The 26,723-nt window shown below is 33.2% G+C and overlaps 2 protein-coding genes and 1 long non-coding RNA gene across 5 annotated transcripts; all 3 read left to right on the top strand.

Annotated features, from left to right (window-relative positions):
* Positions 1-2,879: 2,879 nt before the first annotated feature.
* LOC123692414 lies at positions 2,880-16,280 on the top strand. The gene is made up of 22 exons (XM_045637156.1): positions 2,880-4,001; positions 4,257-4,409; positions 4,683-4,798; positions 4,892-5,054; positions 5,244-5,376; positions 5,759-5,889; positions 6,109-6,312; positions 6,474-6,617; positions 6,712-6,888; positions 7,034-7,169; positions 7,305-7,439; positions 7,711-7,918; positions 8,108-8,273; positions 8,376-8,537; positions 8,615-10,595; positions 10,798-10,996; positions 11,224-11,407; positions 11,492-11,670; positions 12,184-12,377; positions 12,669-12,863; positions 12,962-14,206; positions 15,160-16,280. The coding sequence occupies exons 1-22, from the start codon at positions 3,219-3,221 to the stop codon at positions 15,315-15,317; spliced, it is 7,146 nt and encodes a 2,381-aa protein (XP_045493112.1). The 5' UTR covers positions 2,880-3,218; the 3' UTR covers positions 15,318-16,280.
* An 876-nt stretch (positions 16,281-17,156) lies between these two features.
* On the top strand, positions 17,157-25,169 carry LOC123692493. Of its 3 annotated transcripts, none has more exons than XM_045637249.1 (5): positions 17,157-17,189; positions 23,292-24,071; positions 24,326-24,416; positions 24,509-24,653; positions 24,921-25,169. In XM_045637249.1, the coding sequence occupies exons 1-5, from the start codon at positions 17,172-17,174 to the stop codon at positions 25,075-25,077; spliced, it is 1,191 nt and encodes a 396-aa protein (XP_045493205.1). In that variant the 5' UTR covers positions 17,157-17,171; the 3' UTR covers positions 25,078-25,169. The 3 variants fall into 3 exon arrangements, with proteins under 3 accessions (XP_045493205.1, XP_045493206.1, XP_045493204.1); XM_045637250.1 differs by lacking the exon at positions 17,157-17,189 and adding an exon at positions 17,602-17,753 and having other exon boundaries at positions 24,530-24,653; XM_045637248.1 differs by lacking the exon at positions 17,157-17,189 and adding an exon at positions 17,603-17,753.
* A 186-nt stretch (positions 25,170-25,355) lies between these two features.
* On the top strand, positions 25,356-25,970 carry LOC123692495. Its single transcript, XR_006751566.1, has 2 exons — positions 25,356-25,539; positions 25,781-25,970. It is a non-coding gene; the product is annotated as an uncharacterized LOC123692495 (long non-coding RNA).
* The last annotated feature ends 753 nt before the right edge of the window (positions 25,971-26,723 follow it).

The following is a 26,723-nucleotide window of genomic DNA, read 5'->3' as shown; positions in this document are numbered from 1 at the left end:
TTCCACAACCCCATAAAGTGGGTAAATGTTACAGTTACAACATAAAATTACAAAAAAGCGCTTGATAAAACCTTCAAATAGGTTTAAAACATAAATATTTATCAATTTGCTGAAAATCACTTACCGATGGAAAGATATTTTTACATTGTTTTTATCCAAAACTCCCATTCGACTAGTGATAGCCGGTTGCTAAACATACAATAGTTATTTTAGCACACTGACAAATAAAAAGAAACACTGTACACTTTATATTTTCTAAATATTTCGTTAAAAACACTTGACGCACTGAGCCCACCAGCTGGTTGGAAAACAAACTGACTGCCGGCGCGCTACGTTTGAAGACAGTGTAGATACTCTATCGCTATCTCAATCTGGCTTATGCTGTTATTGACTAAGAGTAAGTAGATTAGAAAATATGTATTTTGTTCTGTCTTAATATAAGAACTCTATAGGTTAATTGCTCTTAGCATGGCACCATTTTTACTATAGGTACGTATTTAGATAGATAGAAGGTGATAGTGATGGGATGTGCTTCAATCGATAAAATCGTGAATGTATTTTGCATTTACGGATTCGTGAAATAATAAATAAAAAAAACAAAACTTATAATTAATTTCAGTTGAATACATTATTTGTATATAATAAATGCGAAATTATGCGAGAATGGATGTTATTCTTTCACTGCGGAACCGATTACAATGAAATTTTGTACATACACACATAGGTTAGGTTTTATCCCGGAAATCCCACGTGAACGGGAACTGTGCAGGATTTTCTTTAAAAACGCGGGCGGAAAGCTAGTATATTATAAAAGAAATTTTAAAACTTGAAATGTAATTTAAAATAAAGAAGGAAATGATGATAAAGTTAAAGGAGTGAGGAGAAAGGCACAGTCAGCATGAAGGAATCATGCAGCATTTTAACAAGTTAATAAAAGGACAGTCTTAATGAAAACATTTTCCTAACATCCTACTAATAAAGCGAAAGTTTGTGAGGATGAATGTTTGTTACTCTTTCACGCGAATACTACTAAACCGATTACAATGAAATTTGGAAAAATTACTTTTGATCCCGTAAATCCAACAGGAATGGGAACTATGCGGGTTTTTCTTTGAAAACGCATGTATATTAAGTATGTATTTCAATAGTAGTTTCTCATCTATGAGAACTGTCATTTAATCAACCGTTTAATTTTCACATAGTTACACATTTAAAGTAACTTATGTGTAAAAAATTTCAAAATAAAAATTCACTCTCTTTAATCAAATGTATTTATTATCTAACTACAGGAACAAAAAAAACGTAAGCGTAAGATTGCACAATTCTTCTAGAGTATCCATCTTGATAACACGCAGGCTCGAAATGCAGTGAACACAATATAGCAAATTGTGGCGGCGTCCAATCAACTCATGTCTCATGTTTTATACCCATTTTTTATTTAGCTCTGGAAATCTCAAACAAAATGAATTCATTAATAATCTGAAAGAGAAATTAATAAACAACAAACGAAAACTAAAACACATAAGGCAAATAAAACAACCACGTGGCCGTTTTATTTTCCTGCGGTAAAAAATTTACATCTATTATTTGCAACAACAACTACATAATATAAATCTGATATAAGAAACAAAATAAATAAATCAACGTTAATATGAAATAGATTTTTTGTCATAAATCGATAATATACGCTAGATGTGTTACAACACTACGGTGGTAAACAAAATGCCAAACGTGATATTATTGTGACATTTTTAAAAAATTATTTCATTATTCTATATTCCACAACCCCATAAAGTGGGTAAATGTTACAGTTACAACATAAAATTACAAAAAAGCGCTTGATAAAACCTTAAAATCAATTTGCTGAAAATCACTTACCGATGGAAAGATATTTGCACATTGTTTTTATCCAAAACTCCCATTCGACTAGTGATAGCCGGTTGATAAACATACAATAGTTATTTTAGCACACTGACAAATAAAAAGAAACACTGTACACTTTATATTTTCTAAATATTTCGTTAAAAACACTTGACACACTGAGCCCACCAGCTGGTTGGAAAACAAACTGACTGCCGGCGCGCTACGTTTGAAGACAGTGTAGATACTCTATCGCTATCTCAATCTGGCTTATGCTGTTATTGACTAAGAGTAAGTAGATTAGAAAATATGTATTTTGTTCTGTCTCAATATAAGAACTCTATAGGTTTATTGCTCTTAGTTCGCAACATGTTGGGTTACGCCCCCAACGTGCCCTCAACTATACTATTCACGACACAATCTGTCAGCTCACTGCAGATTGTGTCAACAGATTGTTACTGAAATTGAATCGTGAGTAGGCTACTTAAGATCTAAGTATAATGTGTATAATATTTACCATTTTGAAAAATTTCCAAGAAAACTCTTTTTTATCCAAAGTTCGGCTAAAAACTTGCTAAAATTACGGATTTCTATTGCATAAGGCATTAATTAAAAATTGTACCTAATACGATATCGAATGAAACTGAATACTTACTGAATACGATAAATTATTAACGTATCAAACCTACGATGCTCTGTGCTAATCCATTATACTGAACGCATTTTTGGAATAGACTACAGTTACAAGAATGACAAATCGAGTAAGCCTTGTTGCCACTATCAAAAAGACATTTCAAAGAAACATTTACTTAATTTTGACACATCCATAAGGTTCGATTTCGTTTGCTCTTTTAAATGTACCGCGGTACTTATTAGTAAGGATTTTTCAAAACTATTTTTTTTCAATTTAAACCTTAATATCATTGACAGTTAAAGTTACAATACGTTTATCAAACTTTAACAATTTTTGTAAACACGCTTGTCGAATACACAAATTATTATATGTGTACTAGAGCAAATGCTATTTATTGCGGAAGTAATGGCTTCCGAAAATTTAATTGCAATAACATAATAAGTAAATCGTTAATCAAAATAGTTGAGTGTGAACAATATGGTACCGCTTTGATATATTTTTGGCACTACGATTGATGAATACATTAATTTTCTTTTAAACATTTTACACCGCGTCTTGATCAAGATGTACAAAGAATTGTCATGAATTTTATGTTTATAAAAATGGACTAAATTGTAATTAAGCAATTTATAAATAAACTGGCGGTTTTCAAATTTAACTGAGAACTTCTTCAAAGCAACAAATATGAAATTAAGCTAAAATTCGAGTTTTCGATTTGTTTACCATGAACTACACTGGTGGGAATATGTCTATAAGAAGTAAAACGAAGAATAGTGATGAGGAGGAAGAATTATCTGAGGAGGATATAATGGACAGCGAGGACGAAGAAGAAAGAATTGCTAGAATTCAGCGTGCACACTTTGCGCAAACTGCTGCTATGAACTCTCGTCGGCGACCGGTGGCACGTCCCCGACGTATGAGCCAGAAGCGAAAAATGGAAGCAGTGCGGAATTTTCACGATTTCACAAAAAAATTGAAAAAAGACACAGGTATTAAAATTCGAAGTTTAACTGGTAATAATTTATTAGATTTTAGTGACTTTTCAAGTGAGGATAATAATACAGATAGTGATGGTTTATCAGACGAAGAGTTTACTGTAGATCCTGATGCTGTGCAAGAGTTGAACGAAGAAAACGAGAGTTATATAGACCCAGAGACGGGTGATATTGTTGAAGCAAAGCGAAAAGTTGTAGACATAATAAAAACTGAACCTTCAGAATCTCCTTCAGATTCAGAAAAACCTAAAACTCTTTCTATTAGTGATATTATAGATGAAAGTGGTTTAGATTTATCAAAAAATGTTGAAATAACTGAGGTGGAAGAGAGTGAATTATGTGCAGAAAAAACGCCTGAGGATTTGTTAGATATAAAAGAGGACAGTAGTCAGAGCTTTGACATTACTGAAAAGTTAAAAGACATGGGTGAAATCAGTGTTAAGCCAGTGAATAAATCTGAGAGTGAAGACAATGAACAGAGTGATGACAAAAAAGCCGAACTGGATGATGAGGTATTTTATATTTGTTTCTGTAACAATAATTTTGCTGTCAGCCTTTATATTTTTTTTAATATTAAATATGACAGCAGTAGCAGTAATTATTTGTCCATTTTGTTATGCAAAACCAGCTTTTACCAAAATATTATTTTAATAATACTTAATTATGATCACATTATGAGGGGGAAATTAATCATTTTTAATTAATTGTTAATATGTTAGTTAAATAATAACACTAATTTTATTGGCTATACCTTATTTATTTTACAGAAAAAAATACTGAACTCAAATGCTTTAAATGTAAGGCGCAATATAAGAGAAGTTATGGACGAAAAAAACCTAGATGCTTCTACGTTGACAGCACAGAGACAAGAATCAGAACGTTTAGCAAGAGTACAAGAGCAGCAAAGGATAATAAGAGAGGTAATGATAAATATGTACACCTATTTTTTACAAAAAAGTGTCTGACTCTTATTTTATAACACTGGAAAAATAGAAAATATATTATAGTGAATATATTTCCAGACACTATCACATTAATTATTAATATTTTGTACTATTGATGTTAGTAGGAATGATCTAATGATGTTACTTATTAGTGAATTTGTTTATATAAGTGTATCTAGTTCTTATAAAATTTAAAATCCTGTTTTACAATATAATAAAAGTCAATGTGTTACAAAATAATTATTTCAGGTACAAAGGCAAATAGCAATAAATAGACAAAATAAAATACACCAAAAAACATTATCACTTTTACAAGGCGGTTCATCATTATTAAAGAAATCTGGAACTGTGCAACAGAAGCTAAAGTAAGTTTTCATGAAATAAAATGCTTTTAAATTTCCTCTTGAAGTATTGAAATTGTGAAAACATATTTATATTTGACTTATAAATTATTACAGTTTACCAAACACTGTGTTAGTTAAATTACCATCAGGAGAAATGAAGAAAACTACAGTGAAACAGGGCCAATTGGAAGTGACAAAGGTGCCCAAGCCCACAACATCAGTTACTACCTTAGCTCAAAAATTAAGTAAACCTGAGCATAAGGGTGATAAAAAAGAGGTAAATAAAATATGTAGTTTGTTTGATAAATAACGATATTGCTTTTATTAAATCAACCAAGTCTATTTAGCGTAAGAAACTGACTTACTGCAGACAATTTGCTTGACTTAAACAATACCATTTTTCTCACATAATATATCATTACTAGGATTCTCATTTCTTACTAAGTTTGTGCTCCAAAATTTTCAGGTAGTAGAAATTGTAGATAGTAGCAGTGGTGAGGAATCATCATCGTCATCTTCTGATTCAGATGATTGTATAATGCTATCGGATTCGGAAGTTCCGCCTAGCCCTGAAGCTGAAGATGACCCTAGTAATTCTGGTAAAATCTTAAAACAAACAGTTATTATATTATGTGTATTTATGTTTTGGTTATTCTTCCTAAAGTAAATTATATATTAATTAATAAATTAACTGCATTTATGCTATAAACATTGTCTTTCGACTTATAGTATACTAGCTGTTGCCCGCAGCTTTGCTTGCGAGGAAAAGATAAATTTTCATGGTATAAGTTTTCATGCCCTATTTTACCCCTTTAGGGAATAAATTTTCTAAAATCATTTCTTAGGGGACTCCTACGTTATGACATCTACCTGCATGTCAAATTTCAGCCCGATACATCCAGTGGTTTGGCCTGTGTGTTGATAGATCACTATATCAGTCACCTTTGAGTTTTATATATATAGATGTCCATTATTTCACAGGCCTCCATGTGAATGATGCATACAATACACCTGATGAGCAAGGAAGAGTTCAAATTAATATAGGTCATCCTGAAAATGAAGAAGATATATTTTTAGCCCCACAAATCGCCAGGGTTATTAAACCACATCAGGTATGTTCAATGTTACCTTGCTTTGAAACAGATTTTGTTTTTCTGATTTAATAAAAAGGCCTGATATGGAATAATGAAACAACAGTCTTTTTGTAATTTTTCCTAAAAAATTTGAATTTTCATCACAATATTAAGTTTTCTCATGAATAATGCTACATTTTTTGCTCCCCTTATATTATGTTTTATAATATGTATTTCATAAACTATTCTGTCTTTTAGATTGGTGGTGTGAGATTTTTGTTTGACAATATAATAGAATCAGTGGAACGGTTTTCAACATCAACAGGATTTGGTTGTATATTGGCCCATTCTATGGGTCTCGGGAAAACCTTACAAATAGTATGCTTCTGTGATATATTTCTACGTCATACAACATCAAAAACAGTTTTATGTATCATGCCTATTAATACACTGCAAAATTGGGTAAGTAATAGGATCTTATTTAATTTGTTTTTCTATTTAAATGCTTATCGTATTTAGGTGAATATGGATCATTTTTAATGTGGTATATTTATTCTATTCTCTGTTCTATATTTATTTAGTATTTTTGAAATTATAAATGAACATGACATTTATATTTTTAGGTAGCAGAGTTTAACATGTGGCTTCCGGTAGATGCCTCAAATAGCCCCCTAGCGGCGCATGGTGAAGTACGACCTAGGAACTTCCCCATATATGTATTAAACGATAGTCACAAAACATTACAAATGCGTGCCAAAGTAGTAAAGGTAGTAAACACAATATTAATTATATTCTTGATATTTTTTTTTGCAGTATGTAAATATGTATGTACTGAATTATTCTTACAATACCATTTTTTAGGATTGGACAACAAAAGGTGGTGTTCTCATGATAGGTTACGAATTATACAGATTATTAAGTATGAAAAAAGATAAAAAACCTCGTAAGAAAAAGAAAGCGGAACTAAAACTTGAAGCCGAAAAAGAGAGGGAAGACAAGAAACATGACAAATCTGATGTAGGAAATGATGATACACAGGTTTGCATTTTAAGTAATAATGATATAAAGACTGAAATTTTCAACATATTGTATTTATATAATTAAAGTGAATAGTTAGGAAAGGAAACTTTATAGAATGTATTTGTATACATAAAGATTTTAGTTAATAATGAATAATTTTCAGGGTTCTGATATCACAAAAGCTTCTGACGATCCAAGACTTGACAAAGAAGAGATAGATCTTCTCAAAGCTGATATAGATCTAAAAGATGATAAAAAATATGACACACAAAATGATGAGGACAAAAAACTTCTAGATGGTATGTGAAATGTAACAATAAATTTCCAGTTAAAAAGTCCAAAGATTTCCCTTAATATAAAAATTAGCGTTTTAACATTGCATTTATAATAATTCTAAGAATGCGTTTTATTAATGTTTTCAATAATTATTTCAGAGATGTATGAAGCATTGGTCAAACCGGGGCCAGATTTGGTCATTTGTGACGAAGGACACAGAATTAAAAACTCGCACTCCAATATTTCGTATGCGCTCAAGCAAATGAGAACGAAACGTCGCATTGTACTTACAGGTGATATTTTGCTTTTAATAAAAATTACTGTGTATAAATTGTATTATTGGGATCCATGAAGTTTATAATATATGTAATTAAGACATTAAAGAAGGGCTATTCGAAAAATAGAAAAAGGTATATTTTCTGGTAAAACTCTCATTTCATAATTTCATACCGTAATTTAAACTAAATATGTACATTCACAATATAGACAATTGCAACTTGCAAGCAAACTGCTAGGTTGGGTTGAAAAGCATGTGATACAAATTATGACTTTTTTAATTTACAGGATATCCTTTACAAAACAATTTGCTGGAATATTGGTGTATGGTAGACTTTGTACGTCCCAACTACCTGGGTAGTAAAACGGAATTCTGCAACATGTTTGAGAGACCTATCCAAAATGGTCAATGTATTGATTCCACACCTCAAGATATTAGACTAATGAGATATAGAGCTCATGTTCTGCATTCCCTACTTGTTGGTTTTGTACAGAGGTAAAATATAATTTTTGCTGTTAATAAATAAATACACTATTATAAGAAAAAAATAATATTAAAATATTTAAATGTCATATTTGCTGTTTTAAATGAATATATTATATTTATATTATTGTATATTTACGAAAGTATTACTTACATATTGTACAACTTATCTTACAACTTAATTACATAATATATTCACAGGCGATCACATGCAGTTTTACAGTCGACCTTACCACAGAAAGAAGAATATGTCCTTTTGGTGCGCATGACACCGTTACAACGAAAATTATACGATAGGTTTATGAATGAAGTTGTTAGATCTGCTTCAGTACCTAATCCACTTAAAGCGTTCGCGATTTGTTGTAAGGTATGTTCGATTTATTAATTATTAATAGTATTAATGTGTGCGGTGTTATGCAAAAAATAAACACTATAAGTAGAACCTAAAATAAACATTATTTTATTTTAGATATGGAACCATCCAGATGTGTTGTACAATTTTTTGAGAAAGCGAAGTGAGGTCAATGCGGCCATTGAAGAAGATTTAGATTTGGAAGAAATTGGTGGAGTGACAAAAGCTGGGCGAGCGAAAAATGGAAAAGGTCCAGGAAGACGTCCAGGAAAGGCTCGCGTGAGTATATAGCAATATTCAATACTAAGTGTTATTATATTACTTGACTAGCTTAACTTATCTTAATTATTTTTCAGGGTGCTTTGAAAAAACCAGCAGCTACAATACCTCCTAATACCACAGCGCCTGTACAACCTCGTCAAGAACCTAATGCTTTTAATAGTGCACAATATCCTCCCAACGGGTTTTATAGTCCGAGTAACTATAGACCCGATAGACCGGTGGGAAATTATCCTCCACCCAATTACCCACAGTTTCCAAATTCCGGACCAGGCTATTATCCACCTGGCCAAGGGTACAATCAGGGGTATAGTAACAATTATTATCCTCAGCAACAACCTTATGACAGCAATTATCCAAATCAGTACCCTCAAAATAACCCAGAACAGGGTTACAATCCAAATTATTGGGGAAATAATAGCTACTATGGAAACTCTGGCTACTACAACAATCCACAATATCCAAATAGCCAACCACCACCAAATTATAATGCCAATCAACAACCTGGGTTTGAAAATCCTCAGCAATATCCTCCAAATTACAGTGGTCCTTCAAATGGTCCGATTTATCCAAACAACGTACCAACAAACAATCCAACGTACCCCGGAGATAATGTTCCGCCAAATAATGCATCATATACAGGAAATAATGCAACAACGAGCAATGCTGCATATCGCAGTAACAGTATACAACACAGTAACACACAGTATCCTACTGGTGATGTGCCTGTATCAAACCCAGAAAACAGTACATCTTCAAGTAACGCTCTATATCCAGGCAACAATTCCCAATCAAACAATCCCGCCTATCCAAATAATAATACACCTCCTTTTGTTCCCAATCAATCAGATTATGAGAATCAAAGACGACCACAGCCCTACCAAGGTTCATATGCAAATCACCCTCCTTATGGCCAATACAATACTGCCACTGCTGGAACACCACAATCATATCCGAACAATAATCAAACTCCCCAAAATTATGCTAGTAATTACCCACCTCAACAATATCAGGAAAATAATGCATATGCTACAAACTCCTCCACATATAATCAATATGGAAATCCACCTACAAATTATCCTAATTATCCAAGAAATGTCCCACCTCACGACAATGTGCCAAATCCAGCTCCTATTAAAACTGAAAATAACTTAGATCAAAATTATTGTCAAAGGGAAATTAAACATGAGCCAAATGTTTCTCAAAATATCCCTCCGCTTTACGGCAATCCTTACAATTATAATCAACCCAACACTCCATATCCAGAGTCACAAGTGAACAACGATTATAATCAATTTTCCAACTTTCCTCAATCGATGGAAACTAAACCTCCCTTATGCAGTGCTAGTTCTGGAAGTCCAGTCACATCGTGGCCGCTAACAGAAACGTTAAAGACTGAACTCGACAGAATAAAATCTGAAGATAAAATGGACATTAAATCTGAATCTGACGGAGAAGTGAAAATAGAGGATTTGGATACGAAAAAGATTGTAAAAGATGAAATACGAAAAGACATTAATGTTATGCCTATACCACCTATAAACAATGATGGTGTTAAAACTGATAATATAACAAAAACTGATAAAGTAAAGAGTGGATCTGATTCGGAACCTGAAACACCAAAAAAAGGAAGAGGGAAAGGCAAAGGTAAAGAAAAATTAAAAATGGATAAACCTAAGCCAAAGGGCAAAGCAAAACCGAAAGGAAGGAAAGATAGAAAAAGTTCCAAAGAAAAAACGAACGACGATTCTGAATCAGAACAAAGTGAGAAGGAAGAGAAGTTGAATAGAGAGGAAGAATTGGCTCTTGCTAAGAAGGCAGAAGAAGTGACATACGACTGGGCTACAGATTTGTTGAAAGATTACATACCTGGCTTGATCGAAAACTCGGCTAAAATGGAATTATTCTTTTACATTTTGAATGAGAGCATAAAACTAGGCGATAGATTATTATTATTCAGTCAGAGTTTATTCACTTTAAATTTAATTGAAGACTACTTGGAGCGGAACTACATTCCAGGCAGTAATCGAGTTTGGGAAAGAAATGTTTCGTATTTCCGTAAGTATAATTTTATTTGAATTTATTTCTCGACTAATATTATTAACAACATTCACATTACAAGCATTCAATTTAGGTTATGACCAATTTTTGATATGTGAAAGCAAAAAAAGATTTTTAATATACTTGAAATCTTGGGCATATTTATATGAGGTATATTATATTTTTCTTGGTTATTAATACAATGTTTTCGTTCTTCAAGGTTTGGACGGTTCCACACACGCCCTCGAACGTGAAAAACTTATAAACGAGTTCAATGCAAACCCACATGTCTATTTGTTTCTCGTATCGACGCGAGCTGGATCGCTCGGTATCAACCTAGTTGGTGCGAACCGTGTCATTGTATTTGATGCCAGCTGGAACCCTTGCCATGATACTCAAGCTGTTTGTCGAGTTTACAGGTTTGTAGCCATAATACTCTATATCTAATTTATTAGCCCTTCGCTCCGGCACAACAACTTTTATTGAAAAATATGTACAACATGTTTCTTAGCTAAAAACCTGAATGCATGTTTAAAGAAAAGAAATAAGGGAAAAATAGAACAACAGTAGAAATACAGAACAAATATTGTAAGAAAATTACATTATAAAAAATAATATGTACATTAACTATGTGTAACCTTTTAAGGTATGGCCAAAAGAAGCCTTGCTTCGTGTATCGTTTTGTAATGGATTGTTGTTTGGAGAAGAAAATCTATGATCGTCAAATCAATAAACAAGGTATGGCGGATCGAGTTGTTGACGAATGTAACCCGGATGCAGTATTATCTATGAAGGAAATCACAAATCTCTGCTTTGATAACGATGAAAAGGTAATTGTTATCGACATAATATATTGTAAATAGTATAATATTGGGTGTTAATGTTAACAATCATTCATTTTTTCTCGTCTCTAGGAATCAGAACCAAAAGATCTTTTAGAACATAAGGACAAATATATAGATGTTTTGATGCAAGGCGTCATCACGTTACATAGTAAACTTTTGACAAAGGAACCTTTCCAACATGAATCCTTATTAGTTGATAGAAAAGAAAAGAAATTGTCTAGTGCAGAGAAAAGATTGGCGCAAAGAGGGTAAGAATTAAATTTTTCAATTTCGATTTAAATTTTTACAATTTATATTTAAAAAAAAGAAACATTTTATTGCCATGCCTATTCTCTAAACATAGCTAACAGGGTGACCTACGATCTATATCGGGGTTGGAAAAAAATTAAGTGTAACATATTTTCGTTACGCGCCATCTTTTTCTTATCCCTACCGTGGTAGGGATAAGAAAAAGACGCGTGCGTGATTCGACGTATTTCTGTAAAGTTGCATATAGGTAGTAAATTATTTTTTGAAAAAAAGTCATAAAGAAGTTTCACTTCTTACGTGTGTACACTAGTACACGCGCACATTTTTTTTATAATATGTTGTTATTCTGGTAGGATTTGAGGAAGTTATTCAAATTGTTAATTTTTGAGTTGTAATTAACGTCTGGTTCCATCCCCTTTATAAGCAATAAAATAATATTGTTGTTACATAGTCTTTTATGGATAAACCCCCATTTATTAAAAAAATATCTTTCACTTATCAAAATTATACAGGTACGAGTTAGAGAAGAAAGCGGCGTTAGCTCCCAAACCAACGACAGCGTACCGCACAGTGCGTACGGCGGACGGTAGCCTCGTCCAGCGGCCGGTCGCCTCCGTGCGGCCGATGCAGCACGGCGCGCGCTGGATACCGGCGGACGTGTGGCGGCGGCAGGGCATGACCGCGCAGGAGATGACGCTGCCACTTGGTAACTATTGTACTTTATAATATTGTATAATGACAATGCCACTTGGTAAATATTGTAGTTATAATATTGTAATGATATTGCCACTTGGTAACCATTGTAGTTTATAATATTGTAATGACACTGGCACTTGGTAACTATTGTAGTTTATAATATTGTAATGACACTGCCACTTGGTAACTATTGTAGTTTATAATATTGTAATGACACTGTCACTTGGTAAATATTGTATCATGTATACATTATCTATTATAATATTGTGGAAAGTAATGCGTAATAATTTATTTTTAACAGATGTGGTTATACCAACTAATTCATCTGAAAAAACAAATATTGTTCTGAAAGCTGGTCAGCGTGTAATGGTTTTGAAATCACCAAAAGGAATTTATATGCAACTCGAATCTGGGAAAATTATTGCAATAAAAACAGCATTGAAAGGCTTAGGGCAGAAACCTGGCGATGGTAAAGATAGCCCCCTTGGTAAGAAAGGTAATTACTTTTACTTCTTAACAATAGCCTATTTTTCATGTTGCTAAAAATATTTATTTTTGAGGTAAACTTTACACCTATGTATTTGTATTTTTCAGTTTTAGGTACTCGGCCATCTTCTGCCAATATACCAGGGTCCTTAAAGAATAATTCGGCAATTACAATAACCTCTAAAGGAGGCCCTCGGCTACAAAGAGTTCAAGCACGACCAACAATGATGGGACAGAAAATGGCCAGAGCTTTAATGCCTGGTCAAAAAATTGCAGAGATTCGAAATCGTTTAGGAGAAATGAGGTCTTATTCTGCGATGCGTCCGAAGCTACCAACACCACAAATGAGAATGCTAAGGCCAGGAATGTCAGGTTCGCTTAGTATAACTAAAGTTCCAAAAGATAAACCCATAAACAATATTAATAAAAATCAGAACTTTGAGGAAGAGACACAAGTTTTGGATAGTGACGATGAAGAAGAAGTAAAGGAAAAAACAGATGTAAAGCCAACTTCTGATCAACAAAAAAAAGAGGCAGATAGTACTCTAAGTGATGAAACTGGACCAACAGATACCGAAACAATAAATAAAGATAATACTGAAAACAAGGAAAGTGCACCAATAATACTAACAACTGATGAAAAGCTTCCCTCTGAAGAGGCTTTGGAAAGTAAATTGTCAGATAGAAATGGACCAGAAATCTCAGCACAAACTCCAAATAGGGTACAAGACGACGCTCCGATAAACCTTGTGGGACGCGGAGAAAGCAAAATTAACTTATTGAAAAATTATAGACACCATAGACCTATTAGTCGATCTGCAACAGAATCTAGTCTCAGTCAATTAGAAAGAACAGCAAGTGCCCTCAACAAAGAGGGTATACCCGATTTCCGGAAGAACTTGGATGATATCACGCAATCGTACTCTCCCACAGGGGAAGAAAAGACAAGCGGATCGCGGAAGAAGAAGTCGCCTCAGAAAGTAAATGTTGAATCTCAAGAAAGACCGAGTAACATGTCGCATAGCGTATCAAGTTTGCTCGGAGGTAATGTGCAGAGGCCACGTACGGAAAATCCAGTACCAGTACCTAGTCACAACTCTAGGCCGCCGAGCCAAACGAATTTGACCGGTGGTCTTCAGGATAGTCCGCATGGGTACAATTTGAGCAAATCACAGTCAATGCCTATAAACATGACGCATAGTGGTCTGCTAACTGGAGGAACGACAACCAGTAACGAGCCGCTAAATGATAATCATTTAAGAGGGCCTCCAGCATCTAGTGCTATGTCACCAAATGCTCCGGTATACCCAAGTGGCAGCGCGCCGCCTGACGGTTCGTTTGGACAATATCCAGGTAAACTATATAGAGAAAATACGCCCAAATCTATTTAAAATGAAATATTATTAAAACATAACTTTACTGCAATTACCAAAAATATTACGGTGATAATCCATATAACTACTAGAGTGCAAAGTTATTTCATAATTCTTCTCAATTTCATCCACTAAACACATTACGGAATAGCACATCATATTTTATATTACGATTGGATAGTTCTTAAACAACTCATATTTCAAGTGTACGTCGGATAACTGCTGTAAAAAAATATTAGTTCAGGATACATCGCCCATTTTTGCAAGTGACTACTATCAAGCTGATTTTCCGTTTGTAGCTTTATTTTGATGAGACACCGAATAATTTCGTGTACGAAACTCTCGATTGTGGTAGCTAACAGAGATAAAAAGGATAACATTTTTTGATTTGATGGTTCTCAAATATTTATTACCTACGCAATTTGTAGGACAATATGTCTGTTGAATTATATAAACATTAACTAAGTGAAAACAAAAAAATCAGCTTGTTAGTAATCATTTATGATGACCTCGTTATCGATACACTTTGGAAAAGGGGACTCTTTGAACAAACCATAGATTTTGTAGGACAAATATTTTTTCGAATAATTTAGGTAATTATCTTGAGATTGAACAAAAAAAAATTCATTCAGTTAGTAATAAATATTAGAGAACCATCAAATCAAAAAATTTTATCCTTGTTATCTCTGTTAGCTACCACAATCGAGACTTTCGTACACGAAATTATTGGGCGTCTCATCAAAATAAAGCTACAAACGGAAAATTAGCTTGATAGTAGTCACTTGCAAAAATGGGCGATGTATCCTGAACTATATATATACTTCCGAATTGGTAACCTCCTCCTTTTTTTGAAGTCGGTTAAAAAGCAAAAACTAATAGTACATCAATCACAGCTATTACGTTCTATTGTAATTTTCTTATGTAACTTTGCAGGCTATGGCATGGGTTATGGGGCATATCCCAATGCAGCGTATTACGGTGGCTACGGGGCTGGCTACTATCCCCCGTACGGGACGCCGCAAGCCCCGTTCGCCCCCCCACCGAACCCTTCGACCACCGACCCCTACTTACCACCCAACCCGCAATGGTAGTATTGATCACAATACTATGCATTTAGTAAATGCTGCACCGTTTATTAACGTACTACAGACTGAACTGGTGTAATTGTGTCGAGTGTTTGCAAAAATACGAAGATATTCTTATTAGTGAACATTTTCGAATACACGTTGTAGGAATGCGTTTTGCGAATCATCACAGATGGGCTCATTTCAGCGTGCGAGATGTATGTGAATTGTAAATTTTAAAATTATTTTGTATTGTGTATTTATCGGTTTGTAGAAGTGAATTTCTTGAAAAATTTCGTATCCAGTTTTTGAATATTTTAACTTTATTGCGTTTTGGGTCCTTTTTTTGAGATTACTCTTTTAAACGGTCGGTAGTGAAATTAAAAAAGTGACGTTTAATTTTAAGCCATATTAATTAGTATGTTTATAGGGCTGTAGTTAATTTTATATAGTATATTATTATATAACCAATGGACCTGGCCGTCTTGTGATGATGTATCTATTACTTACAAGATAGTTCTTCTTCTGTGTAATAAGATTACTTCGTGTTTAAATAGAATGCGCTTAACATTTCGGAGTGAACGATTATTTTAGATCTCCTGTGTCGTTAGTACTTATTAGAGTATGAACAAATTTGATTTTTACTTGTGAATAAAACGATGTTATTAGAATAAATGATGCTGTAAGTTTTAAAATCTTAGTGTTTCAAGTGTATACTCGGATTATAAAAGAAAAGTATGTTGTGAACGCAGTATTTCTATTTCAACGGCTATGGATTGGTCGATGTATGTGATAAGTCGCTAAGTAGTGTTAAGTCGAACATAGGTAAGGAATATTTATCGCTGTAGTATCCGTAAATGCCCGCTGATTATTCTAGAAACTCATTTTTCATGTAATCACATCTGAGAATATCTCGGACATCATTATTAATGTCATTTATGCATGTTATGATGCATAAATATATTTATATTTATCTTATAGATATTTATGTGTTTATATTTATGTGATCGGTTTGCGATTAGATTTGAAATTGATGAAATTTAGTCTGTATTTGGTGTGTATGGCGATATTTTGTTAATAAACATAAAAATATAAAAACTTAGAGAACATTAACTTTTATACATTATTTACATTATCAACAGGATGACTCGTATGAAAAGTATTTAGATTAAATTGTTTTTGATTTTGTAAAAAAATACACACCAAACGAGATTAGAAATATTTCACGTTTTAATGTACATTAAGATTAATCTAATAATAATTACTGTATGTATGTTGTCCTGTGTACAAATAGCGTTTGAAAGGTACAATACATAAACATTGCATTTTAATCAGTTACTGTACCGACAATATGTAATAAAAAAATTCAAAACAAATGAACTATGTTTTATTTCAATTTCATAAGTACTGTGTTTTCTTAACAGTCTAATAACTACAATAATATAATGAAAATGATATAATAAAATAAAATACTAATAAATGTGAAAGACATCTAATATTCCATATAATATGTAAACTAGTTACCTACCTCAACAAACATCGATTTTCCGTAATTTCTCCACCTACCTACGTACAAAATTATACCCCAAGTGCGTTTTGAACAATACGGAAGTAGAATTGAAAATTATGCGGGCAATGGCATTATGGCATAATATTGTTCCTTCCTCTCACACAACCCAGGATGTAAGAATATTGCTATCTACAGAAAGCGTAATCGATGATTGATGAATGTTGTTTTTAATAGCTACTTCTTGCAATTTAATTAAATAACATAATAACAATTCTTCCAATCAACAGCAGAGATTGCATGTGATACCGGTCGCGGTAGTGTGTCTGTAGGTTCGTACAAATTAAACAACCTATCTTTGCCTTTGACTTTTAATGAATTACTATTCTTATGTAAGTTATATACCTATCTTTTTTTGATTGTTGTATGTAATGGTGATTCGTTTTAAAAATGTTTATCGAAAACTTTATAACTACTTCGAAACGGATCGACTCGGTACTCACTCTGGCGTGCATACTGCTGATGTTACAATAAGGACTCAGTAAGATTTTATTTTAAAAAATGCTGCACAATTCATTTATCTCATCGAATTTATAGATTTAATTTCATCACCTAGTACCTACCTAAATAAGAAATGGCACCTGTGAACCTAACTAGAAATTAATTAGGTGTTTAGTTTGCCAATTAATCGATCAATACATAAAATATTATCTAACTCATATACAAAACAAAATAAAACATGGGTTCCATTTCCTATACAGTAGAGTGGCAATTTGTCGATCTATATAAATTCTAAGCGTGACCGTTGTCAGCCTTCATTACTATTATGATAGAAGTTGCGCGAGCGCAACAACCGACTTAGACATTATCTGACTCGCGTATATTTTATTAAAAATATTTAAGTGTTGACAATTATTGTGAGAACCAGTTCTATTATGTTTTGGTCACCTTTTTTGGTACGTACACCACAGCTGCTTCTAATGTGTTAAATAATGTTCTTTATACATATATTTTATAAGTTAGTCTGTAAGTTATAATTATATAACTAACTAAGTATGTAGTTACCTGTAAGATAATAAGTTTTTTTTATTCATTTTTACGTTATTAGGTACATCGCTTTATATAACAATATATGGTACCTGAGTACTTAGTATTTTTTCTGGTAAAAGCCAGTAATTAATTTGGATAAGATCTTTCTTAGGTTTCTAGTTTAAGGTCAACGCACTTGTAACAATTTGAGACGATGAGAAATGTGCATTAGTTTGTACCTAAGTGATTAGGTATCGAGATTTATCATCTAAATGCATACCTTTTAGATTAAGCATATGTGGGTAAGTGCATTTCGCCTGGAAATATTTGTGTGTTCGTTTAGTGATATAAATAGATTTGCAGTCATTCAGAATTCATATTTTTAATTAGTAAAAATATTAATTAATTCGAATTAATGAATATTAAATGTACCTAGTTAGTTATGGTTTAATTGTCACCGAATATAAATTCTAGCTCACAAAAAATGCGACTGCAAAGATACAATGAGTTTGCTTTTGCTTAGGACCTCGGTCAATCTATATTCTATACCATCATAGGTCTCGACTGGATGAACTGATTTTGATACATTTATTTGTTACGTGTTTTAATTATAGACCAGCTTTAAGCTTAAATGTTTATATTCCAATTAATATTTTAAAATTTTGTTCAGCCTTATTTTTTAAGTTATATTAATTCCAAACGGGTAGGTATATGACATAAGGTTTTCTTAGCGGAAAAAGTAATTTAAAATAAACTTTCTACACCTAACTATTAGTTAGTGTACAGCACGTAACGTACCTGTTATGTTATCTATGGATAAATCCACTTTTAATGCTACCGTTGTGCAGGTATTTGCTTAACTACTCGTTCCGAGCTTATTAGTCGCACTTTCGTTTGATTTCAATAGAAATTTTCATTATAGGTAATAATAATGGTCAGTGCCGTGACAAATGGTTCTCTTATTATTTTACACTATCGGATACCTTAACATTCTTTTACGACAGTCTTATTTGGCTGCAATTTAATCGTTCCCTTTGTATAGATTAGTGAAATAGATATCCCACCAAAAACATTTTCATGTAAAATGTTGCCAAGACGAGCCCATATGACTCGCACTGTCAAAAAGTTATCAGATCTCATGTAGAGCCAAGCTTCTAACACTACATGCCCTAACTCTACAAGGCCTCACTTCACAAACTCTACACCTTAGTCAAAATATGTGGCTTGGCCATTTCGCTACATTCACATCGGCGTAAGGTGAAAAATTAATTCACTGATCATAACTTTTGTGTTATACAATAGTTCTTGTAGTAACGAACGGCCAAGCCACATATTTTGACTAAGGTGTAGAGTTTGTGAAGTTAGGCCTTGTAGAGTTAGGGCGTGTAGTGTTAGAAGCTTGGCTCTACATGAGATCTGATAACTTTTTGACAGTGCGAGTCATATGGGCTCGTCTTGGCAACATTTTACATGAAAATGTTTTTGGTGGGATTTCATTTCTTTTTGTAAGTTGTTTGTAACAAAATTTTATATGTCGATTAAACTTTTAATTTTTTTTTAACAAACATATATATATCTAGGGGAACCAAGTTTTAGATTATTAGATTAGACCTCTAGCGTCATCAAAATTTAATTTAAAATTACAGGTCTCATACAATCTCCCATCCCCTAGTTTAAGGGGATGGGGGAGGAAAGTTACAAGTTTTATAATTTTTTTGTTGTTTGTGTGCTAATACTAGCTTACATACAAAATTTCAGCTTTCTAGGACATTAGGAAATACCATAAGAATTTTGATGATCATCAGTGAGTCAGTGACGAAATTAGCGTTTTTTAGATATAAATAAAATCTGAAGTATAAAAGCTAATGTCATTAAAACTTATTAAGTTCAATAAGTCCGCTATTGACAATATATCCCGAAAATTTTGTTGATCTAGCATAATCCAAACCCAAGTTATGAGGGTTCAAAAAAACGTCGAAGCGCTTCGAGAAAAGGTAGGTAGTGCCCGTCGCTTGTTCGCTTGGCTCGTCTTGGCGGGGGCACTACCGTGCCCCCAGATGTATCGATTACTAGCGGTCCGCCCTGGCTTCGCCCGTGGTACATGTTTACGTTTTCTCCTACCTACAGTTTTATCTAACATCTACATATCTACTGACAGATAGATAAGTCCTTAAAACTTAAAAAAATATATTTCATTTTCTCGTAGGTACCTATATGACATAAGGTTTCCGTAGCGGAAAAAGTAATTTAAAATAAACTTTCTACACCTAACACATGGTATTAGGTATATATATGGTATATATTTTTCATTTTGCCATACTACTAGATTAACTACCTACCTATTTAGTAATCTGTGCCTAAATGTATCAATTTCAATTGCGAGCACCACAACTATCTACTCTCCCAGATGTTTGTTTGTAGATGTTTTCTGGGTCAATCCTAGAAAGTGAAAAATGTAAGTATCAATAATAACAACAATCAAAGTTATTAGTCAAAACCACAAAGAGCAAATGGTCGAAGAAATAATCATATCGCTTTCCTATTATGTAAATATTTAAAAAGCCTTATTGTTACGGTTTATTTAGCAATACGAAAAATGAATGGAGATACCTACGTATTATGTAGGTAGGTACACCTAGGTAAATGTACCCGCATAACTACTACATACTTAGTTAATACCTACTTTTATCAATTTATAATCTAAGATTGGGTATTGGGTAACATATTATTATTGTTCTATGATTACGATTTTCCAATAACCATCGTAACCTAGACCGTAAATAATATGATATCTATACCAAGGTATAACATTTCCTTCTCAGACGGGTTGGATTTCAAGGTTTAGTCGAACTGAATATATCAGAATTTACATAGTAGGTACCTAGTTTGTAAACTGTATCAGGTAAATAATATATTGTTGTTTTCAATAAAATAATTTTGTATGCACGTAACTACACCCGAATAAATTGTACTCAAAAAGAGTTAAGACCTATAATAATTAATAGGTTAATTAGATAAGTTTAAATAATGACGTTTATAAACGGGCATCTATTTATCCTATAGCTTTGTTGTTGTTATGTTATGAATAGGTTTTAGGATGTTCATCTTATCATCTAAATAAAATAGATTTCCAGCAATTTCCTGGAATGCTATATTTTTTTAAACAATGGTTAGCTATAATATAGGCTTGTATTTCAAAGAGATTAAGTTCGTGTTGATTTTTATGGAAAGCGAATTTTCATAATTTAAATGTTTAATTGTTTGGTTAACCTTAACTTATTGCGAAGTACCTAATCAAAAGGATTTTTTACAATAATCAGTAATCGCAAACTTGCAGAAAATAAAGACATTAACGATATTTTAGCCTGCTTTAGCTTAGTAGTAGGGGAAAGTGGTCACCATTCGTACGCGGGGCACATTCGTACAGTCAGTATAACAGAAATACTAAACGGCGAACAAACACGCCTTTGCCTGTGTGTGTAGACATATCGGTCGCCATGTTGCTAGCGGATTGACGCGCCACTCATACTACGGAGCATGAGCTGATAAGACGTGACGCATTTTCGCGCGCGGTATGTAAAATTTTTACGTAAACTTCGTTGGAAATTGTAAGTAGAATTGTTATGTTTTTGATAAAATGGTGATGGTTCATTAATGATAACATTGTTTATTTTGAGCTTTAATTGTTATATTTATAAAAACAAATTGGAATTTGTATAAAGCTTTATTTTAATTTTGTGTAAAGGCATGGGGTGCATTCGGACACCCAGACAGGGGGCACATTCGTACGCGTACGAATGCTCCAAAGTTGAAAATAGCGTTGAATAATTGGCGCATGTCGAATCCTGGCAAAACAATCAACATTTATAATATTCCTAAACTGGTAAAACTTGCATATTTTGAATCATTCACCGCAAAAAATATTACAAGTGGATTTGAAAAGCCAGGTATATGGCCGTTCAATGAAATGGCCTTCAGCGATGAAGATTTTGCTCCCATTAATGTAAAGAATTTAAAAGAATAGAACAGGAAAGGAAAGCCAGAGCCAAAGCAGTGAAACGTAGTTTAAAGGAACTTAATTCAGAACAAAAGAAAAAGAAAGCTAAGAAAATCGAAAGCAAAGATGATTCAAGTGAATCTGAAGGATCGCAATTTAGCTTGCGGGAGAGTTCAACATCTCCAGTTGATTTAGAAATGGACGAAGAGACTGATGATCGTAGTATCAATAACTATTTAAATGTGACACCAGAGAAAATCAAAGATAATTGTTATGTTTTGGTAAAATTTGAAAAAAAGACTTCTATTGTCTCTTGTCTCTATTATGTCGGAAAAGTTCTCTGTCATTATTCGGATACAGAGATGATATAAGTTATCTTCGGAAGAAACCGGGATTGTCATGGTCCTTCATTTTCCCTGATATAGAAGACGTACATACTGTGTATATCAGCGATGTCGCCATGATTCTCCCTGATCCTCAACCACGAACGGGCTTTACATCCAGAATGGCTAGAATTCTTACTTTTACAGTGAATTTAAATAAATATGTATAATATGCAATAAGTTCCAAAGAACGCATTTTAAGTTTAAATTGTCAAAGACTGTACAACGGTGTTATCCAATGATTGCAAACACCTCATTTTGACTGATTGTAAAGCTTAGAATCGTTATAAGTAAACTAAGGATGAACAATTTTATTTTTTGTTATTTTTTCTAAAGAAAGATTTATCGACTATGAGTCAAGTCACAAGTAATAAGTTAGTTCTTTGATAAATTAATATTTTTATAATAAATAATAAAAAAATTCACATCTTTAATTGGCTTTTTAATTTCCTGTATGAATCTACCCCATGCCGTATGAAGGTACCCCACCTACTGTACGAACGTACCCCGTACGTGGGGTACGTTCGTACAAATATCTTATCATTGATAAATGGCTATAACCCTTTAACCTTTTGACATATAAGTTCAGAACTTTTTTATAACAAACTACAATATATTTGGTATACTTAGGTACATTAACTAGATAAATTCGACAATTAATCATAAAGTAAAAAAATAATATCTAAAAACTGTACGAATGGTAACCACTTCCCCCTACAATAAAAAGTGATAGGTCAGTGAACCAATAAATATAAACTAGACTACCTCTTGATTTTTTGTTATTCTTTTTTCTTGTCGTGACACACTTTTCTTGATCGAATATTACGTGGTATGATGCAATGTACACTTTTTTCTTTTATTGAATTCGGTTCCGTGGGCTATTGCCTTCTATCAAGATTTTTTTTGGTGCTTTTTGATTTTAGACGATTGTTATAAAATTTGAAATTAAGATACCTAACTAGGTACCTACTTATTGGTTAAGTAATTACCTACCTATATACGTTTTGAGCATTCGACTACAACATTACTTGCTCTGTGGACTAAAAGGTCATGGGTTTAAACTTAATTTAATGTAATTTTTTCAGGTTTTAATGGTCAGCGCTCTAGCAGCCGCTATAAGAGTACCTACTGTAAATATAGAAGACAATGACAATGATTCACCTAAAGTGGAGTCAATAGAAAGTTTAAATAATAAACCAATTTATTACTCTTCGAGTGCAAATTCACCAGATGGATTTTTAATTCCGCCCATTCCACATAAACGTGAGGAAGTTTTGCGTGCTGTTATGGCTACTCCGGCTACATTTTTGTTGCCACCGTCCGGTGAGACAATGATTGACTACTATAAACCGCCAGAGGCTGCTGAACAAAATGATTGGTATCCAATTGCGCCTGAACAACCTCAGAATACACCTCAGCATTTTATTCAAAATTCACCCGAATTGACAGAAATAGTGATGAGTAACTTAAGAACTGGAAAAGTACTAGCGAAAGATACGAGTGTTTTACCACCCACACCTGCTAGGGGCCTTTTGCCTCCTTTGGAAAATGCTCTCAATTTCTATTTTGATGATGATTCCGCTTTAAAGGAAGGTCCTTTAAATCAAGAACAGTTAAAATATAAGAAACCTACCGCACTATATCCAAAGAAGGTTGTAGGGCATTTCAATCCTGTGCCTATTCCTATTGCGCAATATGTTGATAATATAGCAGAAATTCCAAAGGCTAAACCAATAAGAACATTTAGACCTCTTTCGGGTGTTGAAGGTGTATACTTAACGCCATCGGACGAAAAGAAAATCTATTTATACAAACAGGAGGAACAAAAACGAAAGTTAAAGAACGAAAATGAAGAAGAACAGAGGGTAAGTAAAAATAGGATAAGTACTTAATAAGTAGGTATACTAAAGGATAACAATTTCTACCGGTATCTTATTTACGCTACTGCCCTGCAGGCTGCACCATAATATTAGATTATGGCTTAAATTTTTAGTTAAATTGAAAGTTTCTGTTTTATGTTCGCGTTATTCTAATAACTACTTATTATTTTTTAAACCCTAAAAGTTTCTGACTAGATTTAGACTAAGTATATTTTTTATATATTTGTGTTTATTTTTAGGTAGTTCCTACTGAAGCTAATAATGGCAATGAAAGTAAAAGGAGACCTTCAGAACAAGAGACTTCAGAAACGAATAACCACCAGCCCAAACGTTAGTATTTATGTCGATGGTAGTAAAATTCAATTGAATTGTCAAATACATATAAAATATAGGCACTAAAATAAGTTCCTGTTTAATTTAAGGTGATTTTCATCCCGCTCCAGTGAAGCATGCAGCAAAGCGGCCGGTATATGTTCCTGCAAATAAAAAAGGCGAGAGGACTGAATTCCGAATGCACGGAATGAATGGACCACACAGTTATCAGTTTGGATTTGACACTGGCAAAGGGTATGGATAATATCTGATTACTTAATTACATATTTTATTTTTTATGGTATTCCTCGATTCAAATAACAATTATTTATTATGAGGTAATTAGGTATAGAGACATGACAGTCTTGGTTTCTTGCAATTATTTTTACCATAGAGATTTGTTAAGTTGGTGGTTAATATTAGGCTTCAAAATCTTCCGAATAAAAATAGAATAGGTTTTGATTTCGAAAAAAGTACCTATAATTTCACGGTTCATACTTCATAAGAATTATATCGTTGCAGGAAAAATCGGCAGTTCCGTTATGAGGAGCGCGACAACGACGGTCACGTAAGAGGCCACTACGGTTACGTGGACAAACTGGGCAAACTGCGGGTTGTCAACTATGATGCAGATCCAAAGTTAGGTTTTAGAGCAGACCCACCGGTTGTTCAGGAATGATTGAATTTAGGGTTAAAAATGATATATGAATTAATATTATGTTTAACGTCATGGAGGTTGAAGGTACCTAATTATACTGAATACCGTAAATACGATTTTGTTTTGTCTAGTTAAGCATACTATCTACTGAGACCACTCTTTTGCAAGTTGAATAATTTTGTTTTTAAATAAGATTTATTGTTATAAGTAAATGACAACTATTTATTTCTACTATACTTAGGTACTTCAAAATTTGTTTGGTTTCCCTAGATTAGATTATATACAGGTAGGGTAGACTGGGTACGATTGAAACAAAGGACGGTTGAAACAACACGAATATCTCGCAAACCGTTGGTGGGGGGGTTAGGGGTCCAAGGGGAAAATGAAGCGCACAACTGTTCTAAACACGAACCACAATGTTGCGTCGATCTCCGCGCGCTTCAGCTGATTTTATAAGACCCTATTGTGTTTTTATGACCAAAAGTAAGTATTTTTGCTCGAAGATTTTTCCAATTATTGGCGTATCTATTTTAGTGACAGTATTAAGTGTGCGTTTTTGTTTGAAGTGAATCTTGTGGAATTTGACATTGTGACTAGTTTTTGTGTATCCTTGTTGTTACAATTACTATAACTGTATTTTACCTAAAGTAGGAGTTGGGGACGGTTGAAACATTTTTTTTGGGTACGGTTGAAACATTGTTTTAATTATTTTTTGTATTTTTAGATGCCAATAGTACGTGTTAAAGATATTTCGGGAAGATAAATATACTTTTCAAAGTACAAAGACGTGTATGAGGAAGTGAAAACCGGAAATCATTGCGAAAAGTGGCAGAGAAGCACAATTATTCGCTTCTAAGGTAAATTCGAATGCGAGATGACTCTGGCGAGCAAGAAAATAAAAAAATGGGATATAATAGAGGATATAATAACAGAAGGTATAATAATAGAGGGAAAAAACTCAGAAAGTTTACACTTTTCACTGACACACCAGATAAGGAAGAGATAAGAAAAGAGCAAGAATTAATATTGAAACGAACTAGAGCTAAGCAAGTGAAGAAGCGATTGGTTTGACGAAAAAGGAAGACATTTCATGGAGGAAAATGTAAAAGTAACATCGAAGAAGCAAAAAATAAAAAAATACAAGAAGAGATATCATCAGAAGATGAGGAGTAGGTACTTCTGTCTTGTTTGTATGTCACCATATATAGAGAGCAGACCTTATTGTAATAGAGTTACTTAATTATTGTTAGATTTAAAATAAACAATCAATAAAACATATTTTGATGCTATATTTTGTATTATTCGCATATTTTTCAACTGACCCCAATCACTGTTTCAACCGCCCCTGGTATGGGGACGGTTGAAACAAATCGGATTTATTTTTTTAATTTGATCTACTATAAAAAATAATAAACATGGAACTAAAATCATAGCGCCTAATAGTAGACAGATACATGCTCTTTTATTTAAAATATATTTTTCATCGCTCGGGTTATAAACAGCAAAGTTATGGCCGTTATAAGTGAAATTGTTTCAACCGTACCCAGTCTACCCTACATGTTGTATTAAATGAAACCATTATTCTCATAATAATTACCTATTATATATTTTATTTTTCGTCATGGGCGTCACAAAAAGGTGACGTGCTCGTAGGTGCAGGGCCCGTA

Source organism: Colias croceus, chromosome 6 (genome assembly GCF_905220415.1).
Source record: "Colias croceus chromosome 6, ilColCroc2.1".
NCBI lineage: Eukaryota > Metazoa > Arthropoda > Insecta > Lepidoptera > Pieridae > Colias > Colias croceus.
This window is presented reverse-complemented; position numbering and strand designations above follow the sequence as displayed.

Coding starts and splice junctions, on each gene's coding strand:
- LOC123692414 (XM_045637156.1), top strand. CDS start 3,219: ATGAACTACACTGGTGGGAATATGTCTATAAGAAGTAAAACGAAGAAT. Junction 7,170..7,304: donor GGACAAAAAACTTCTAGATG/GTATGTGAAATG, acceptor TAATTATTTCAG/AGATGTATGAAGCATTGGTC. Junction 10,596..10,797: donor AAGAAATGTTTCGTATTTCC/GTAAGTATAATT, acceptor TCGTTCTTCAAG/GTTTGGACGGTTCCACACAC.
- LOC123692493 (XM_045637248.1), top strand. CDS start 17,733: ATGTTTTGGTCACCTTTTTTG. Junction 24,072..24,325: donor AAAATGAAGAAGAACAGAGG/GTAAGTAAAAAT, acceptor GTTTATTTTTAG/GTAGTTCCTACTGAAGCTAA. Junction 24,654..24,920: donor GGATTTGACACTGGCAAAGG/GTATGGATAATA, acceptor ATATCGTTGCAG/GAAAAATCGGCAGTTCCGTT.